The sequence below is a fragment of the Alligator sinensis genome, unplaced genomic scaffold (assembly GCF_000455745.1).
Source record: "Alligator sinensis unplaced genomic scaffold, ASM45574v1 scaffold451_1, whole genome shotgun sequence".
NCBI classification, from domain to species: domain Eukaryota; kingdom Metazoa; phylum Chordata; order Crocodylia; family Alligatoridae; genus Alligator; species Alligator sinensis.
In genome coordinates, this window is record NW_005842097.1 from 719,810 (window position 1) to 740,548 (window position 20,739).

Here is a 20,739-nt window from a genome sequence, read left to right on the forward strand (position 1 = left end):
ATCTTCTGCCGGCGGATCCCCGCAGGGCCCGGGCGGGCCGCGGCGCCGACATGACGAACGTGTCGTACCACATCTCCAACCTGCTGGAGAAGATGACGTCCACCGACAAGGACTTTCGGTAGGGCCCGGCCGCCCCGGGGGGGAGGGGAGGGGGCCTGGGCCGTGGCGCTGCCCCGGCGGGGAAGCGGCGCTTGTTGTTCATATCGTTTGTTTGCTTTTCGTTTTGTGTGTCACGATTTACATCTCGTTTGCGGCTCTGGCTGTGGCCGAATCGGCCCAAACGAGCGCCGAATCGGAGAGTCCGCCACTGTCCCCGCCCGCCCCCTGCTTCGGGCGTCTCCCAAACTTTTTTTTTTAAAGAAATGTTTGGTGTTGCAGCCAAATCCAGGAGTCGGTGCCGACCCGCAGCCGGCAACATCCTCCACCCCTGTGTGGGGCTTCGGATATCTCCAAACCCGCGGGCGGGTGGCGTGTTGTGCTGTGCTGTGTGCAGGCCCAGGCGCGGGGTTCACCTGCCCTCGCCCGAGCGGCCACAGGAGCCTCCCGTTTCCATAAAGTGCTTTAAGCCCTGACACCGACCCGCGTCAGAAGAGCAGTTGTATGTCCAGGAACGCTTGAGGAAAACTGCCTTCGTGGACCTGGATACATGGCGTTTCCCCATCATTGCACTGTTTCCAAATCCGTTGGCGGGCGTCCTACTTGCAGGCCTGGCTTGGGGTTCGGATGCCCCCGAGTTGCGCTTGCCCTCGGAGCAAGCGAGGGAGGAGACTCCCGTTTCCATAAACCGGGCTGCGCCTCGGCGGGTCCTGAACCGCGCCAGAAGAGCAGTTCTCCTGCGAGGCGGTTCAGGAAAACTGCCTTGAACGCAGATGCGTGGTATTTCCCCTGCCAGGTTAAGAAGCCTGTAGGCTTGATCTGAGCCTTCAAGAGGCCAAGAAGGGAAGGGGAAGCAGGTTGAAGCCTCTCAGCCGAGGGCGAGGGAACAGGTTGATCTCGTCTGTTCTGCACAACTGAGCCCTGGGTCGTTGCTCTTGGGTTGTAGATCCCACGCGCACGTGTGCACCCCTGGGGAAGTTGGGGTGAGGAGCACTGGACTGTCACCGCCAGCACAAACAAAACAAAAAAGTCATTGTAGGCAGCTGGTGACCACTGGAAATCCTGTGCTGTGTATTCAGTGCTGCTCAGGTAAAATGGAAAAGGCCTCTGGTGGCTTGGTTAGGAGACGCCAGTGTCTGTTTTGTACTGGTGTTGCGGGGAGAATGAAGGAAGCCCACTGAATTGCAATTAAAGAAGCTCTGTAGGGCAGCGGTTTCCAAACTCTGACAGATTGCACACCACCAATTTAAAACAAGACAGTCTTAAGTACCACCAGCAAATTTTTGTCATGTGCAATAATTCTAACAAATCTGTTCATGCGTACTGCTGACAGGCTGTCCATGTACCACTGGTGGTCCCCGTACCACAGTTTGGGACATTGGACGTTGAGATTGGCGGTGCACCCCGTGCAAAAAGTGCTGCCGACGCTGCCAGCTGCTTGCCCCCCGCCCCCAACCACTGCCACAGTCAGCAGCGGTCTCTGGCAGTTCCCACTGGCCGATGCTGCGGGTGGCTGATGCAGTCACCTGCGGGAGCTCCCTGCTTGCTGTCACTGTGCCTCCCCAGCCTCCCAGGGCACGCAGCGTTCATGGTTTGGGAACCAGTGATGTAGGGGAAACCCCTGAGTAGCCAGACCACTGGAGGGAGAGGGATACTGGTAGGTAGTTAACATCTTGGGCAGGAGGGACCTGAAGTGAAAGGGGCGAGAGGTAATTTGGCTGCCCCATGAAAGAGGAACTAAGGGCCCTTACAGTCGGGTAGTTCAGAGGCCCCAAATACAGAACGTAAAGTTCAGAGGAAAACCATTTTAAATGCAGTTTTAAAAATAAGTTTTATATTTATACTTTATTGCAGCAGGTGGCTGTTTCAGGAACTGCTTGTAGTGAAATGGATTGGAAAAAAACATTAATCCAACTAGCCTTTCTTATTTGACAAACCACTTGGCAACAGGAAAAGGAGCTTCTAATAATTTCTCCCTTTTAATGATTGAAGGACAAACATTGTCCCTCCAGCAGCCCCTACTGATGTCAGTGGGACTTGCGCAGGGGTATCGGAGAGAAGAATTTGACCACAAGATATTATTAGTAGCGTTGTTCAGAATATTTAAAAATGACTCTTACTTGATGTCACTTAACCCACCAGTAGCTCTTACGCAGATGTACTACTTTACCATCTGGGCCTGCAGTTGAGTTTTAAAATACTCCTTTTAATTTACCAAGGAGCATGTTAATGTTTTTGATTGTGCTTTGTCAAATGCTTCCTATTTAAAAAAGAATTGTACACTTCCAGTGACATCTGGAACATGCGTCTAAGGCTGTGGCTATTACGAGTACCCACCACGTTCAAAACCTTTATTTTGCATGGTAGGCTAGTATTTTGATGCAGCCAGCATTCCTCTGTAAACAGACCAACATGCCATGCTGTGCTTATTTTGTGCGTGTTTGCTTATAGAAAATCAGCTAAAATCTTTTTGCACTTTAGAGTCAGTGGTTGGCATTGAAGATGCTCTATTTAAAAAAAAAAAAAAAAAAAAAAAAAAAGTGGAATGAATTAAAAAAAAAACTAAAACTGACTGTTTTTGACCCTGTATCTGGGGCAAAAGGGTTTGTACTACATTGGACCTTATATGCAAAGTACTTTCACGTGGAAACATTTGTTTACAGCAGTTACTTCTATGTGTTTTCTGCAGACAAAACACAGATCCTTTTCCAACTAAAGTTGATGATGGAGCTGCTTCATTAGTGGTTGGCTGAGGATCTTTATGTGATCCAATGTTCTCTGCAGACTTTGCTTTCAAAGGAAGCTAAATAGCTCTTACTGACTCAAAAAATGTCAAGTATTGTTAACATTGTAAGTCAACAATTCTGCTTTTCTCCTCTTCAGTTTCTGGCAGGTTGCACAAGCTTCCATCTATCTAAGTCCAAATGTAGTTACTTACTGCTCAAGAAGAGGCTTATGCAGTAAAGATACGGGCATTAGACTACTGTGGTAGTTTTTTTTAATGCTGAATGAGCTACATCAGAGGCCTGATTTTAAAATGTAGTTTGTCACTTGAGAAAGAAAGGAGAATGGTTTCCCCGTATCATGAAATTGCACTTGCTCACAACAAACTATTGTTCTAAGGTTGGTATTGTTGCTGAAATATAATGCCATTGAAAATACTTGGTTTGCCATGTGGAACTTTAAAGCAGACCTAATAGTCAGACAGTGGATAAAGAAACAACTGACTTTCATTCTTATGAAAAATGAGGAACTGTCATGGTTTAGGGGGGAATGAATGTCAGAGGAACATCATTTTGGCATCACTATTACCATCTGTGAGAGCTGTGACATAACCAGGGGCCTTTTGTTTGTCCCTGTATTATCTAAATGCTCACTGCATTTGTACCATTGTAAAAATGCCGATGCCCCACCTACAATAAAGTTCCCATTATTAGTGGAGAGACATTAGCACAGCAAAAATGTCTAATACTTCTTTCTAGCTCCCAAGAGACCTCTAACAGGAAAGTTAGCAAAAGGAGATGTTAACTTTGAGGAGGCACCTATTCAGGCTAGTGAAGAAACTCCAGAAGGCTATAAACAAACTGTCTGGGCTGAACAATAGAAGCTTATATATAGACCAGAACTTGAAAGCCTAAGGAGCCATTATAGAAAAGTGCCACTATTTACTCTACAGATCTTGTGTGTGTGATTTATGATGGGTAGAAACTGTTGCTCATTTTGGTGGCTAAAGAGTTCTTACTTCAGCCCTGTAAGAGGGTCAACTAGATGCTGTTTTGATTTGGGGGCATTGTCAACACACTTCTTAGCCAAGATCTAGGACCAAATCCTGCCCTCAATTTTATACTTGGAGCAATGGGCAGTGTTTGGATAACAATCCATAATATGAGCCAGAAAGCAGGAGCAGATTTTTAGACACTACGCTCATTTTTGCAGGTATGACTGTTAAACATACATTTTCCAGTGCTTGGAGCCAAATTGACCTGGATTCATTGAGACAAAATACAGAGGTGGAATTCCTTCCTGCTCTTTTTAGTCATGTTACAGAGCTATACCTACACTGTTAAGAAAAAGTCGGGGAGGTGAGGAGAGGAGTCACTTATTTCTCCTATATTTTGACTTCCTTTAGTTCTGGATCTTTTCCCACCAAGTCTTTCTGCTCAAATTCTCCCATGTGCTTACAGTGGGGGTCGCTGCTCCCTTATCTCACTTGCAGTTGGGTTGTGAGAAATAATAAATTTCTGTGTCAAGCACTCTCCATATTGCTAGGTATAAAGCACCTGGATCTACATGTTGTCCAACCTGTTGTTGATTTGCCTTGTTTCAGATTTATGGCCACCAATGACCTGATGATGGAACTTCAGAAGGACTCCATAAAGCTGGATGAAGATAGTGAGAAAAAGGTGGTGAAAATGCTTTTAAAATTGCTTGAGGACAAAAATGGGGAGGTGCAGAACTTGGCTGTCAAGTGGTAAGAGCCTTTATATCAGCTGCCATGCTTATTGTCAGGAACGAAACCATCAAAGAATCCAGAAAATGCCCTAAAAGAGACCCCTATATATTCGGTGCCTCTGGTTCTTTCAGCTCTCCCTTACAAACTCCATGTGTCTGACAGGGCAGAGGCAGCCTCTAGTTATGGTGCACAGGGGTATACTGTATAAATAAGCATGTAAGAGTCTTCATAGGAAAAGTTTGGAGACCTGGAACACTGTTAAAAGTTGGATATTGTGGACTACCTGTCTCCTATCTAAACTGGCATCTTTAAGATTTGATTCCGACAGATCAAAACTCAGGACCCACATGCTCACAAATTCTGGAGAGCTTTGAAATTCAAAGCTAAATTTTCCCAAAGGGTCCCATCTTTATAGTGTATCACACCAGAGTGCTGACATAAATGCTTCTTGAGCATTGCTGTTTGAATTCCAGACCTGAATTGTATCAAGTAACACTAGAATGTATTTGGTTTTCCCTGATTCTACTCCGAAGCGTAGCTTGTGCCGTGGATTCACTTTTGTTCATTTCAGAAAATCTTTTTCCTTTAAGTAGTAGAGGTCCCTGGATTATAGGATCCACTGTAAAAGTGATTATGATGCTGACTTGTTCTTCCTGTCTCTTTCCCCTAGCTTATCTAAATTGGATTGTTCACTCTAGCCATGACATTGAATGGGTCAGTTCACGCACAGGGTTCCAAAAAGGTGGGCCATTTAAAGACCATTTTGGGTTCCTGCATTCAACCCCACTGTGGATTTTCTCTCTTTCCCCTCTTTTCTTATCTTTAACTGCTTTCCTCCTCTATTTTTCCCTGTGACCTTGGATGTTTTTTGCCTACCGCTCTCCTGATCCTTCCCTAATTGTCTTTGGCCTTGTTCCTGTCTGTATTTAGCTTCTTTGATTCCATTTCTTCCCCTGTTTTCAAAGTAAGGACACTGAACAAATTGAGATGTTTATTTGTCTGCTTGTCCACAATTGGATCAACTGTAACATGAGTCCTTACTCTTTTTGATTTCTGTCTTGTCTATGATGACTTTCTATTACATGCTGGATGAACCAACGAGGAAATGTTCTTCAAACTGAAGGGAGAAGCAGTTCTTTTTTATTACCGGGGCTGGAAAAACTTGTAAAACTTAGCAGCCAATCGGTTGTTTCAGATCAGAAGGCTGGTATCTTTAATTAATGGATGTGGGCATCCCTTAGGATACTGACAGCCTGATTAGACTGTCTGACCTACATGGTCCATATAGGGCACAGGTTTGGGATTCAGTAGGTTACTTAAAATTGAAAGTCTTATAGTATAGATCTTACTTCAGCTAAAACTAGCATTCTTATGATTTTATTCCTACAGAGGGAGACTTAGCTCAAAACCTTGGGCCCAGATACTCCCATATAGAAATCTGTTCTATTTTTTGTTCTCTTAGATTTGTTATGGGAACTGGGAAAGTTATATAACTTCTGTGTTTGTTTCCCTGCCTGCAAAATGGGGGTGGTGATAGGTACTCTTTTGTGCAGCACTTTGAAATTTATGGAAGAAAAGCATTTACACTTATGCCAAACTATTATTGAGTATTGCTTTTTCAGGAATTTATATTTTAGGAAACTTGTCTAGAGTCCGAATTACTATTTGTTTTTTATCTTGATCATGGAATAAAATATCTAGGTGAGGGGGATATGGGGAGGGAAACATTTTATTACTAACCCAGACAAACACCGTATTTAGAGTGTGGTACAAAGACCTGGGTCTTGGGTTTTTGGTGTGCTAGCAAGTCCATACAGATTTTGCAGAATTAGCATCAGGAGATGGAAAATTCAGTGTTTCCAAACAGAGGAGGAAAAAATGCATTTGGAAAAGATGTTTTCAGGCTCTCTTGAGACTGTATAAATGTTGGACTGAAGTCAGTGTTACAGCAGAGGAGCTGACTGATCCTTCTTAGTAACAAAATCCTTAATAGCTGACAAAAAATGTAAGGTGAAAACATAACTTTGAAGGGAGCTGCTCAGCTCTCATTTATGTCAAAGGAATTTTTGCCATAGGCTGTGGTGGGAGCAGAGTCTGTTTCAAGCTGTGCCTCTGAGTAAGCTTCAGTAACATTGGAGTATGTTGGTAAGGTGCTGCTGCACTTCTGGATTCTCAAGAGCTTGTGGGCAGGCTTTATTCCTCATCTGCACGTACTAGCTTCGATAATCCCATGGCAACACTAGTCGCACAGTCTTACCCTAGTCTGATGTAGGATATCCCACTTAATGCCAACTTCAGTTTCAGCGTCTTAGAAACAAGTGACACACATGGATCCTTTCTTCATTTGCACCAAATTATGTGTGCGCATTATGAGCGTGTGCTATTGCTGACTCCTATCTTTGGGGAGGGTCATCTCATATTTTTTGCCTTGTAATATCAACTTGGCAATGTTTCTTTAATTCTGGCAGCCTGTTGGCTTCAGTGTTTATCAATCTGCTGGCGGCTGCTAAATTTGGATTTGTTTTCTGTATACACTGTGCAAATTGCATGTTACTGTGTGAGAACAGTTCACTGTAGACTAGAAGAAAGAGAACAAATCTGGTCTCCCCAAGGAATCAACCAAGCACAGTGATACTCTGTTCAGAGGTGGAATTGGAATCCAAATTGGCAGATACCTCACTGCTGCCTCTGCATCAGACAGGGAGACTCCTTTACATCTAAGGATGTAGAATGATGTAATCTTTCATATCTAAAAATGAACTGATGAAACATAGGTTACACAAAAGGCACATATTATGGATAAAGTCCCCCTGCTTGTCTGTATGGCAGCTTATAGGAAAAAAAACTTAGGGAATCCATAGTCAAGTCCTCATTCAGGATTCCCACTGCAGCCGTTCCCTGTGTAAGGCAGGTAGAATCTGGTCCACATGAACTAGGTGCTTGGTTCCCTGAGTCACTTCCCCTGCAAGACCTGGAGAGGCGGGGAAAGGGTCTGGTAGTTAAGGCACAGGAGTGGGAATGACATCTATCAATGCGCTGTGTTGTATGATTAGCATTGGTCAGAATATTTTTTTACCATGTTTGTGTGAATAAAAGATGACTTTGCTTTGCAGCGTTGGATTTGCCCTCCTTCATGTTTGCTTTTCACAAATATTTTAGGCACTGAATTTGCTGGGGAAAGGAACTGATGGAAACACCAGTTGTCAGCAAACAGTGTAAAATATTCATGGCAAAATGAAGGAACATTGATGTGTACAACCCAAACTCTAAATACCTGTCATTTGTGGTGAACTGCTCACAAACAACCAGAGGCAAATTATTCCACATAATTCTGCATAGTAGATGAGTTAAAGAAAATATTATGCTCTTAGCCAAGAGGAAAGTAAGGGGGTTAATTGAAACCAGTGTTCGCTCAGCCCTGAGGGTAACTGCACAGAGGCTGAGTTCTTTGTACATACAGCAAAGGGCAATAGAAGGTTAACTTCATCTGGAAACACTTACTCATTTTGGCTTTTGCTTTTAGGCTGGTCCATTTCTGACACCTTTTCAAACCATGACTGTAGATGCCTATGTGACCTCAACATTGTCTACTGCATAATAGTTATTAGGCTGCCTGGGCAATTAAATTAATCTTCTTCGCTCTAAAATGCACCAGCCTGCCCAGCCGCATTCTCCAATAGATGTACCCTATGATAGAACTGATCTGAAATCCATGAGCCTCCCCACTGAGTTCTTTGGTCCTTGCTTGGGCCTTGTGATGTACTAACTGGACAGGAATATGAAATATATTGAGTCTAGAATTGTAATGGAGACCTTAGGGCACCTGCTGTGAATTTAATTATGATTTGGTAATGAAGGCAATATCTTCAGCATTAGGTCCGGCATACCCTTTAGCTCCAAGAAACCTGACCAGCGAGCGCTGAACCTTTTGTGACCAGGGGGACAGCCTTCTTTCCATTTGGTCTCTTTTCTCTCTGTCGTCTGCAGTTTGGGTCCTTTGGTCAGCAAAGTGAAAGAATATCAGGTGGAAACTATTGTGGATACGCTGTGCACAAACATGCTGTCGGATAAGGAACAGCTCCGGGATATCTCCAGCATTGGACTGAAAACTGTCATCTCAGAATTGCCTCCAGCATCTACAGGTAAAACATTTCCCACCCATTTCTTTCTAATGTCCATCATTATGCTCCTTCCCTCTGAGAAGGCCATAAAGCCTGTTAAGAAGCAGAGGACAGCTTGGAATTCAGAGCCTACCTTTGTGTGGGAGTCCCTGCCCCGTGCCCAACTATGTTAGTAATGGGGTGTAACAATTTAAAGATAATAGATCAGAATAATGATTTTAAGATAATAGAAATGGATATTCAGGAGTAATTAGAGATGAGATGCAAAATAAAAGTGGGTGTTGGATCTCCCAGGGTGTGCTTAAAATTTGAACTTGCATCTCAATTTTGTAAACAACCCCTTTCTATAGGATGATCCTACAGCATCAAATCCCATATCCAAGTGCTCTTGTTTGGATGATGCACTAAGAGAGCCCTTCTGGCAGGGCTGCTCCTGGTCTGGTTCCAGTGAAGTATCTCTCTCTCACTCTCTGCTGGAATCCCAGCTGTGTCAGTGTTTTTACCACCTCCACATACAGCCTGTTTCAGTGCCTGTGTTACCTCGCTGTTGACAGCCTCTGCTGGCTGCCCCTCCTGCCCAGTTTTTTTACCTAGCCCAACAGTTGTATTGAGAAAATGCAAGAGCAGCTCTGTACAGTAATATACACGTATATCCCCAGGGTCCCATCATTTGAACAGTCTCTGCAGCAGCTCCTGTGCCTTATGCCATTGTTCATACATCTGTTATTCCCTTGTAGCAGGTGGCCAGGGCAGCGTTTCTTGCCTTGATTTTTTTTTTTTTTTTTTTAATTGGCAATGATACCCTGTGAAATATTTTTTCATGCATGTATTTCTGTAACTGATCATCGGTTCTCTGGTATGGGATATGGCAGGAGTGAAGAGGGGTGATTTAGCATTTGAAAAAGTGGAGCTAACAAACAGCTCTGTAAGCACAGTAGCTGTAGTATACTCCTGTCAAACATCCCCTTCACACAGGAGTTAATGATGTTCCTACTAGCGTTCTCTGCTGCTCTGGCCCTGCCATGTGTTTACAGCGATGCAAAACAAGGTTCCACTTCATGTGAAAATTTTCAGAATTACTAAATTTGTTTCTGTTCCGCATCAAGGAGTCCACGCTTCGCCAAGGAGAGGAAGCTCTTCATGCCCATACTCCCCACCCCCCCCCCTTCCCTCCCAGTGAGTATCAGGTGACAGCTTCACTCCTCTCTGGTGATTCCTGAATGGGAGGGTTCCTTAGGCCCTTGTCGACTAAGCTGCTGGCTCTAAGCAGCCATTAAGTTGGACATTGGAACATAGGAAGAAAGGCAGATGTAGATGTTGTTAAAGCTAAGAAACACTTGTCTCTGTTCTTAGGTTCCACCATGACGGCAAATGTGTGCAAAAAGATCACAGCCCAGCTGACTGGAGCCATTGGCAAGCAGGAGGATGTATCTGTTCAATTAGAGGCTCTTGACATCCTGTCAGATATGTTGAGCAGGTACCAAAGGATTTCCTTCAAGTGGCTGGGTACAGCAGGGGGCTGCACGGAGGGTGTTTCCTTACAGCTTTTGTTTTTCTTGTACTGCTTTGAAGACTAGAATATAAAGGGTTTGGGGTGGCTGCCATTTGGGAAGAAGCTGGGAGGATAAGATGGCCCAGTAGAGGTAAGAGGCTGCATAAATAGTTCCTTCTGTGCTTGGGAACAATGTAGGAACATCAGTTTGAGTTGAACTGAATGCCAGGAATGTTTGGGAGGGGTGGAGAATGGAAAGACAAAAATAAATCACTTTTAGCATGTCTGACTTGGTCTTTCATAGGGGGTTTTTTTCTAGATTGACTGCTTCTCTGATCTATAACTAACATAACTCAGTGTCAGCATTCTGTGTAAACCTGTCCACTGTCCTCAGGATTTCAGTACCAAAACTCCTAGACCACTCAAAAGGACATCATCAATATCAAACTCTTTGATTCCCAGAAGAGGGAAATGAGCTACTTGGAGCAACCTGAGATTTAAACTTAAAACACCATCTTTTTGTTAGAGATGTACTTGTCACTTAATTTTACTCTGCCCTTCAGTCTTACCAGCAAAGAGAGCCTCAGTTCTGAGGATTTAATTTCTCATTTGTATCTTGCCTCTGATTGCAGGTTAGGGGCAACCCTTTACTCTTTTCATTCCTCCATCCTGAACTGCCTCCTTCCTCAGCTCACAAGCCCAAGGCTGGCTGTGCGAAAAAGGGCTATCATTGCTTTGGGCCACCTGGTCTTGACTTGCAATGGAAACATCTTCTCAGAACTCATGGAGCACCTGTTAGCTGAGCTGAAGAGGAACGAGTCTACTTCTACCACAAGGACATACATCCAGTGTATTGCTGGAATCAGCAGGCAGGCTGGACACCGCATAGGTAAGACCAGTCACTTAGAATGACAGATCCAGACATGTACACACACATTTTAAATCTGCTCCTGTTAAATCATAGAAGCAAAGGTTATTTACATTATTTCAAGTATTTTTGTAGCTAGCACTTCATAACTCCATGCAGCATACTGTTTCTGATCGCCACTCAGGCTTAGCAAGGGAAGTGGACCCCTAGCCATACTTCTGTAGCACCTTTTATTTCAAGGTATTGGATGGGAAAATGCTGCACTTAAAGATTAATCCTCACAGCATCCATGATAGTAGGTTATCATGAACAGACTTATTTTATTTTCTCTCTCCATATCCCATGTGCATTTGAGTAACTGGTCAGCGGTGCTGTCAGAGCTGGGATTAGATTGTAGGAGTTTTTCAGCTTCTTGGATGACCCCTCTCTCTTTGTAACTGTTTTGTATGGAAGCAGGAGTCAGTTCTGTTAATTCTTTGGACAGCAGCTCACAAGACGTTACATGTGACATTCAGGTTAAAAATGTTGTGAGAGATACTGGAACAGAGTGGCTAATGATTAAGTTGTGATTCAAGCTCAAAGTTGCTTTTTACTCTGCCCTGTTCAGGAGAACATCTGGAGAAGATAATCCCGTTGATTGTTCAGTATTGTAATGTGGAGGATGATGAACTGAGGGAGTACTGCTTTCAGGCCTTTGAGTCTTTTGTAAGAAGGTGAGTGCCCTTGAATATAATATATTTAATTTATTTCCGTTCCATTGTCTCCCTCCTGGAAATTCCTGTGCAAAGGGGCCTAAGGGAAAACCAAAACAGTCTAGACCATTTTTTGAGGTCCAGTAACAGAATCCTTTCTTAAGAGGCAGTTGGGCTTTTTATATAGAATCTTAAATATTTCTTTTAGCCAGTAGGTAAAAGGAAAATTGTTCTTGACCTAAGGAGTCTAAGATGAAATGTGCAAAAACATATTACAAATGGCAGTTTAGTACTCATTCCAGCTGGATCTCGCTTAAGCAGTGTTTTTGGAGGGGGCTGAACAAGAGGAAGCCAGCTCAGACTTTTGATGCTGGGAGCAATGAATGTGAGAAAACAATACTCTGAAGACTGGGACATGGCAGCCCATTCTTAACATGCTGAAATTCTCCGTAGGTGATTTGACCTTGAAGGAAAGGGTCTTATGGAGAGGAGGCTTATTTGTGTGTGCGTGGTGGGAATTTGTTTTTCAGGAGAAATTTCAGGTAGTAGAGAATGGGAATTAGAAGCTTACTTTTCTGCTTATATTGTAACCTTGCTTTTGTGCTCCATGGCAAAGGGGAATGCTGTACTCTATATAAATTATTTCAGCAATCTGGAAGGACTTCAAGATGGATGGTGCTGGTTTTACATAAAGCAGTAATTGTCAGTTTTTAAGGGTTTTTCTTGTTTGTTTGTTCTGCTAGGTGTCCAAAGGAAATGGGTCCTCACATTCCTAGCGTGATGGGATTGTGCCTGAAGTATATCACTTATGACCCAAATTATAACTATGATAATGAGGAAGAGGAGGAGGAAGAAGAAATGATGGAGACTGGGAATGGGGAGGATGAAGAACAAGGTGCCTGCACATGTGTGTGCGTACACGCACACACATCCCCCCCCCCCCCCCCCCCACCCCACCTGGAGTTCATTACTGCATCTTTCCTGATTTTATGCTTGTTATAGATAAGGTGGAATTTGTTAGAACTGACAAACTAGCCAGGCAGGATGCTGAGTATCCTTGGATATGCCTTTATTTTTGGGTGGGTGATGTCTACTTATTACAGGTATTGTATATCAAGCTAAAACCTACCAATTTTGACATGATTTAAACGAGCTCATAACAAGAATTATCAAATGGACATGGGTAAATTTGTGGAACTAAGCATACTTCTAAAAATCCAAAGAAAGGGACATCCTTAAAAATATCCATTGGCCCTCTGGGTTTATCACTAGATATATCTTGATATCACAAGAATCAGAGATTTTTTTCCCCTCCTCTTTTTTTTTTTTTTTTTTTTAATGAATGGGATGGGGTTTAGAAGGAAATGAGTGTTCAGGGTAAATGAGTTGCCCATACCAGACCTGGATACATTTTTAGCAGTCAAGGATACTTAGTTATGGGTACTGCTTCCTATTACTCCTGCTCTCTCTCAACTTGGGAACTGATTTCTACCTTCGAAGTGCAAATCCCTTACAGCCTTGAGCTGTAGGTATATTAAGGGTCATGCTCCAACCAGTACATGGCACCAGGCCTTGACACTGTTCAGGACAGGGCAGTAGGGATGTGCACCAGCCATCATAATTCACTGAATGCTGATAATTGTTGGTGGAAATTGTTCAGAATAACTCGGATCCGACTGTTCCCTGATGCCTGTTAGTTATTGGTATCTGTTTATCTTGTATTTTATTTTAATGCTTAAGAGAAGAGAATGGGAAACATCAGGATGTATTGATTCCCTTGTGTTTTTTCCTGTAAGATGTGACTTGTTTCCTCTCCTCATCCTTTCCAGAGAGCGATGATGAGTACAGTGATGATGACGACATCAGCTGGAAAGTCCGCAGGTCTGCAGCAAAATGCCTAGAAGCCATTGTCAGCACCAGACACGATCTCCTTCAGGATTTCTATAAAAATCTCTCCCCAGTTTTGATAGGCAGATTCAAGGAACGAGAGGAGAATGTCAAAGCCGACATCTTCTGTGCTTATATTTCCTTGCTAAAGCAAACGCTTCCTATACAGAGCTGGCTCCATGCATCCGACTCGGCAGGCAAGGAAGATATACCCCTCACTATGCTTCAGAACCAGGTAAGTGAGGAAGCGGTAGGTTGGATTAAATGGAATAGTGAAGAGAAGCAGATATTGCACCTTCCATAATGTCCAGTAACTCAACTGAACGATATGGCTAACTGCAGGACTGTGTGTTCATCTCTGGCTGACCTTTGGGGTTACAGCAACATTTTGGAAGATGTGTAGTTTTTAGGGCTTGTGTCCAGTCCAGGTTCAGAAGATTCTAAAATTGTCACTCCACAGATGAGTTGTGTCTACATAAAGAAAGGTTAACATGGTTTCTTGCCCTGTCAAGGCTTTTTGTATTGTGACTATGTTGGGTTCTGATTTGGTATTTCTGCTGTGTAGATGGGAAGGCATAACTGTCTGCACAAAAGGGATTAGCCAGCCCTCCCACCTCTCGGATTATTCTGTGGGCGGTTATCCTAAAGTGCATTAATCCACATGGCAGCTCTTCCCAATGCGTTATCCTTTGTTTTAGCACCTGGGTCAATGTGAGAAAATGGTCCTGAGTTGACCAGAATGTAGGTAGCCCCTCTTGCCACCCCCATCCCCCTCCCTCTGCCACCGCCACCTGTGGGCAGTCCCTGCTGCTGCCTATAAATGGTGCCGCACCAGTTGTTCATGGGATGCCTTGCAGCTGCCTCAGGGAGACATCTATTGTTCTGGGACTTGTTGAATAGTTTACTGCTTAATTGTATCGGATCTAAACTGTTAGAAGCTGGAGAAGTGTCAGTGTATAGGTGTACTAGAACAGTAACACTGTGTATGCAAGTGTGCTCATGAAAGAATAACTAATGGCTTATATAAAGACTTTCTGGGCCTGTTTTTTTTTTTCTTTCAGCTACAGGGGGGATGTACTTCATTGCTAATCACATAAAATAAACATTCAAGGCAGCATTCACTTTTTACTTGTTTAATTCTGAAATATGTTAAAGGAATATTGTTGTTTGGATTAGCAGACCAGGGCTCCATCTAGCCCAACAACCCATTTTCAATAGCAGCCAGTACCACCTGCTTCATAAGGTAATGGCATACACTGGGAAAATGTGTTTAATGAAAGCCCCTTCCCGGTCCCACTCGGTTAGTGGTTGTCTTATGCCCTGAAGCAGAAGGATTTGCAGTCCTTCCAGATCTTAGTTTTCTCCTGCCTAGTGCTAACTGATACGTAAATAAGACTTAATATTTAAGAAAAAAAACCCTTCCATCAGTTATTAGCTTTACAAAGAACAGTCCTGTGTCTGGATCTCCTGTGTGTGAGGCTTTCTTGGAGCTTTACAGAGGTTTGCTTGTTCAGATATGATTCCAAGATCAGGGCCTTCAATATGAAATCTGAAAGAAATTCTAAGCCTGTCATCTACTTTCATTGTCAGTTGTTTTGTTAATTCTTGTACTGTCAAGCAGGTGAGCTCGACTAGTTGGTTTGACTTCTTCCCACTTTTTAGAAAATCATTTTATGCTAATTTACCATCTCGCCCTTTTCAAACAGAGAGGGGTTGTAGGACTGTAAAGGAAGGCTTTTTTAAAATGTTTTTAGTCCTACTGATTCCTTTTTTTAAATGCCTAGTGTACAGTCCCAGTCCCCTCATAGTATCTCTGTTCCCTTCTCTAGTGTCTCTCTCATAAACAGTTGGACCTGTTCCTGTTGGATCCGTCTGCTCTCTCACTGAATCAGTGCTTTCAGTGGAAAGCAGCGAAGTGCTTTGCTACAGAGCTCTGTACTGAGGAGGATGTAATTCCTGACTTCCCTCCTCTCCCTGCAGGTCCCTAACATCATCAAGGCCTTGCACAAGCAGCTCAAAGAGAAAAGCATTAAATCGAGGCAAGGGTGCTTCAGCCTTCTGACAGAACTGGCCAATGTTCTCCCCGGCTGCCTGGCGGATCACATCCCTGCATTGGTGCCTGGTAAGGCTGGCTCCTGGGCTGGGGCGGTGCCATGGGGACATCTCACGTTAAGGACGACCCTGTTCCCATTCTGTATCACTTCTAGGAGATGTATAAGCATCACATGCTTTTTTTTTTTAAACTTATTTCTGAATATTTATGTGCGCTAAAGAAACAAGGTCCACTTTTGCTCCTGTTGAAGTCAGCTGGAGTTTTGCTAGTGATTTGGGGTCAGTATAGAGATCGGTGATATAACATTTTCAATCCTTTTCCAAATGTTGGTGTGTGGTTTTTTTGTTTGTTTAGGGGGGGTTGTTTTTGTTTTTTAAATGGAGAGGGTTTTACGTGCAGACCTGTAACTTCCTTACTTGACTTTCTCTCCCTGGAGATCAAAGGTATTTAACTTGCCCAGCCCAGTGGGCTGGATGAGGGGCATGGGGCTGGTCTGTAAGCTGGGATCAGGCCCACAGATTGGCCCCATGCGCTGGATCCTGTGCACAGGGTTGGTTTGTTGCAGGCACCATATGCAGCACACACCCTGGACCAGCCTCGCCTGTTGCTTATGGCACACAAGGCCCAGAGGTGGCACTGCAGGTCAGATCCTATGGTTCTTTGGGCTGTATCTGTGACACCGCTGCTGTAGAGCAGTGGGAGGTGCTCATCCAAGTAAGGTTTGAAATGCCCAGCTGTAAGCTCCTGCCTTGCCCTCAGGCTTGATCTCACTGTAAATGTTTGGGGAACTCCCTTGTCAATTCCCCATAGCTTTGATCATCCTGGGATGCTGACTCCCATATGTTTACAAGAGGCTGCAGAGAAAATACAAAAGCAGCAGCCATTTTTAATTGCTTTGGGATGGAAAGTAGAATCCTTGCAAATAGCTTTCAGATGCACCCTCTTTTGAAAAACGTAAAAATTATACAAATCAGAGGTGGCAAAGACCCTTTATATTTTCCAGCCCACTTCCCTGTCGGTGGGTGCGTCTACACAAGATACTTTACTGCACAGTCTACACACGCACGTGGTGTGCAGTAAACTTCACCAATAGCAAGTAAATTTTGCTACCTGCAAATGCAAGTAGCAAATTTTACTTGTGATTACTTACTGCACAGTAGTACTTGTGTAAATGCCTGACAGGGGAAAGAATCTGCTTCTGGCCTGCTCTCTCCAGGGGGCAGGAGATTGCTCTCTGCCCCTGGGAGTTGCCTGCTGCCGGGGTGGGCTCCACTGGCAAAGCCTGAGTGGAACTATGTCCCCCGGCCCCAGCAGCAGGGAGCTCCAAGCCCCCTGTTCTGAGACCGCAGTCAGGGAGTGGGGACTGGGAGATCCTCATCTCCCAGCCCCTGCTTAGTCAGCATGAGTGGGGGAGGGGGCTCCACTTCTCTGCAGGTGCAGATGCCTGCCTGGGAATGTTTACTCTCAAGTACAGTAAAAGCTTTGTTATCCAGCACCCACAGGGAATGGAGGATGCTGGATAACTGAGCGGCCTGAACAGGCATCTTTGCAACCAGATTACAACTTCTGGTGATCAGTGAGGTGAACTATGGAAACTACTTTGATTGTATCCAGTTATTCATAGATGTTAGGGTCAGAAGGGACCTCAGTAGATCATCGAGTCTGACCCCTTGCATAGGCAGGGAAGAGTGCTGGGGTCAGATGACCCCAACAACATTCCGGATTTTGGCCACTTTAACTGAAGAAGTTCTTCCTAATGTCCAGTCTAAATCTGCTGTCTGCTAGCTTATGGCCATTATTTCTTGTGACCCCCAGGGGCGTCTTGGTGAGTAGAGCCTCATCAGTTCCCTTCTGCGCCCCCATGATGAATTTATAGGTAGCCACAAGGTCGCTTCTCAGCCTTCTCTTGCGGAGGCTGAAGAGGTCCAGCTGCCCTAGTCTCCCCTCATAGGGCTTGGCCTGCAAGTCCTTAACCATACGAGTGGCCCTTCTCTGGACCCTCTCCAGGTTATCCACATCCCTATTGAAGTGTGGCGCCCAAAACTGGACACAGTATTCCAACTGCGGTCTGACCAGTGCCTGATGAAATTGTTAGAATTGTTTTTTATCTTTTGCTAAAACTGTTTTGAACTGCTAAAATGGTAAATGCAGTCTCTTCTCTGCACAGGTATTGTCTTCTCTTTGGCTGATAAGTCTAGTTCCTCCAACATGAGGATTGATACACTGTCTTTCCTTCACGTTCTTCTTTGCAACCACCAGCCAGAAGTATTTCATCTTCATATTAAGACATTGGTTCCTCCAGTTGTGACTTGTATTGGAGACCCCTTTTATAAGATCACTTCAGAAGCTTTGTTGGTTACTCAGCAGCTTGTGAAAGTCATCCGGCCTTTGGACAAGCCTGGTGCATTTGATGTTAAGCCATATGTGAAAGACCTTTTCTCTGGGACTCTAAAGAGACTGAAAGCTGCAGATATTGATCAAGAGGTGAAAGAACGTGCTATTTCTTGCATGGGGCAGATTATTTGCAATCTTGGTGACCATCTCAGTAGTGATCTCCAGTCAACCTTGAAGATATTTCTAGAGAGGCTTAAAAATGAAATAACCAGACTGACAACAGTCAAAGCGGTAACCTTAATTGCTAGTTCTCCACTTAAAATAGACTTAAGACCCATTTTAGGGGAAGGATTCCCCATTCTAGCTTCCTTCTTGCGAAAGAATCAACGTGCCTTGAAACTGAGTACACTGACTGCTCTGGACATCTTGATTAAGAACTACAGTGACAGCCTCAAGCCAGCCATGATAGAGTCTGTTCTCACAGAGCTTCCTGCTTTAATTAATGAAAATGATATGCATGTTTCCCAAGTTGCTATTGTGTTTCTTACCACATTAGCTAAGGTTTATCCATCATCCTTATCCAAGATAAGTGGCTCGGTTCTTTCTGAAATTTTCCAGCTCGTCCACTCCCCTTTGCTACAAGGTGGTGCATTGAATGCCATAATAGACTTCTTCCAAGCTCTGGTTATAACGAAGACAGCCAACATGGGCTATACAGAATTGATGAAGCAGCTGACTGGTCCTATATACTCACTGAGTTCTGCTGGGGCATCTGTAACTTTACATAAACAGGCTTATTACTCTGTAGCAAAGTGTGTGGCTGCCCTTTCAACAGCCTGCCCAAAAGAAGCGGCTGGGGTAGTGAACCAGTTTATTCAGGATGTGAAGAATCCCAAGTCCAGCTCAGCTGTTAAAATGCTGGCCTTCCTGTCCCTGGCAGAGATGGGGCGCACCATGAACCTCAGTGCTCAGAAGGAGCTCAAAATGGTCATTCTGGAAGCTTTTGCTTCTCCCAGCGAAGAGGTGAAATCGGCAGCTTCTTATGCCCTTGGGAACATCAGCGTTGGAAACCTTAAGGAATATCTTCCCTTCATGTTGAAGGAGATTGGAAGCCAGCCCAGGAGACAATACTTGCTACTGCATTCTCTGAAGGAAGTCATCAGTTCTTCCCCAGCGGATGGCCTCAAACCTTATGTGGAGGATATTTGGGCTCTGCTTTTCAAACACTGCGAGTGTGCGGAGGAAGGAACACGCAATGTGGTCTCGGAGTGCTTGGGGAAATTGACTTTGGTGAATCCGTCTCAGCTGCTGCCCAGGCTGAAAAAACAGCTGTCATCAGGTAATGGAAAAGTCAAGGCTTGGCATGGTAAAAAGCCAGGGCATACTCTGTTTGTTGCTTAATCACCTAGTGAATTAATTTCTTTCACTGTTTTCGTATACTACAGTTTGCTACAGTATACTACAGTTTCTGAGGGAACAAAGCCAGGCTGGGTGGAAAGATCAGTATTGGGAGGTTAATTGAAAGAGGTATATGCTGTGGAGGGAGCAAAGGAGCACGAAGTTGCATGGTGCATAGTATTAAGGAGAATGTTAGCAGGGACACAGTACTGCATGAGAAGACACTGGAGACAGAATCCAGCCATGTGATGTGATCCGATCCATTATGGAAATCCTCTGTTCCTTCATCTCTTATACAAAGAGAATCTTTCTCCTGTTTCTGCTGAATAGTTCATTGTCTAGTACAAATGTGTAAAGAGCATATTGTATGTGTTCTTGCACTGTACTGTGTACACTTCTGTCTGGTCTCTTACCCCTTTTCCATCTCTGCAGGTTCCCCGCATGCACGAAGCACTGTCGTAACTGCAATCAAATTCACAATTTCAGATCAGCCTCAGCCTATAGACAGACTTCTAAAAGGTTGCATAGGTGAGCTTTGGTTCCAATAGAAATCCTGGTTAGCTGTGAATGTTGGCATGTTGTCAGCGACTCTGTAGCTGATGTCGTTTGTTTCATAAGTAAGATTTTTGTATCTGTTTGATCCGAAATAGGGTTGTTCATCTGTGTTTCTTTGTAGCAAGAATTCTGCACTGGCATTACAATGCAAGCCCCATGTGAAATGTTTTTGACTTCCTCTTTCACGCAATAGAAACGTTACATTCAGAGAAGAATGAACTCTTCTGCTCTTCTGTTTGGAGCTCTTCTAGGACCTGGGCTTCACAGATGCACACCTTGTAAAATATGTTTTCAGTTCAAACACCCATATGCCTGATGGAGTATGCCCTTCTGTTCCAGAGAATCAGACAGATGAGCAGCAAGAAAATATTTCCTTTACCTAATTTTGACTTTAAGTCAAAATGAGAAGTCACTGGTGGCTAGCATCACATTGGTATTTCTATACCCAGATACAGCCTGTTTCAGATTGTTTAAATAGTACACTGCAAATCACCTAAATGCATCACTATACACAGGTTTTGACTTAGTTGTTTTAAAATTATTATATACAAAATATTTTTCACATCCATACTTCTTGAAATACATGATGTTGCTTTCAAGACCAGAAGTCAGTAGATCTTGGAAAACGGCTATAACACTGCCTTTGGTGCCATCTATCTGACTATGTGCCTTTATCCTGCAGGAGACTTCTTAAAGACACTTCAGGATTCTGACTTGAATGTCCGTCGTGTTGCTTTAGCCATGTTTAATTCTGCTGCTCACAACAAGCCTTCGTTAATCAGAGACCTGC

The 20,739-nt window shown here is 43.9% G+C and overlaps 1 protein-coding gene across 1 annotated transcript in view; it reads left to right on the plus strand.

Moving 5' to 3' along the window:
• Window positions 1-50: 50 nt before the first annotated feature.
• The window catches only part of LOC102373478 (cullin-associated NEDD8-dissociated protein 1-like), a 25,266-nt gene continuing 4,577 nt past the window's right edge, over window positions 51-20,739 (plus strand). The window contains 12 exon segments of the mRNA XM_014520191.2: window positions 51-118; window positions 4,424-4,567; window positions 8,537-8,691; window positions 10,024-10,147; window positions 10,795-11,051; window positions 11,638-11,743; window positions 12,466-12,617; window positions 13,552-13,844; window positions 15,590-15,731; window positions 17,830-19,335; window positions 19,827-19,922; window positions 20,632-20,738. Coding sequence (XP_014375677.1) covers window positions 51-118; window positions 4,424-4,567; window positions 8,537-8,691; window positions 10,024-10,147; window positions 10,795-11,051; window positions 11,638-11,743; window positions 12,466-12,617; window positions 13,552-13,844; window positions 15,590-15,731; window positions 17,830-19,335; window positions 19,827-19,922; window positions 20,632-20,738 — 3,150 coding nt within the window.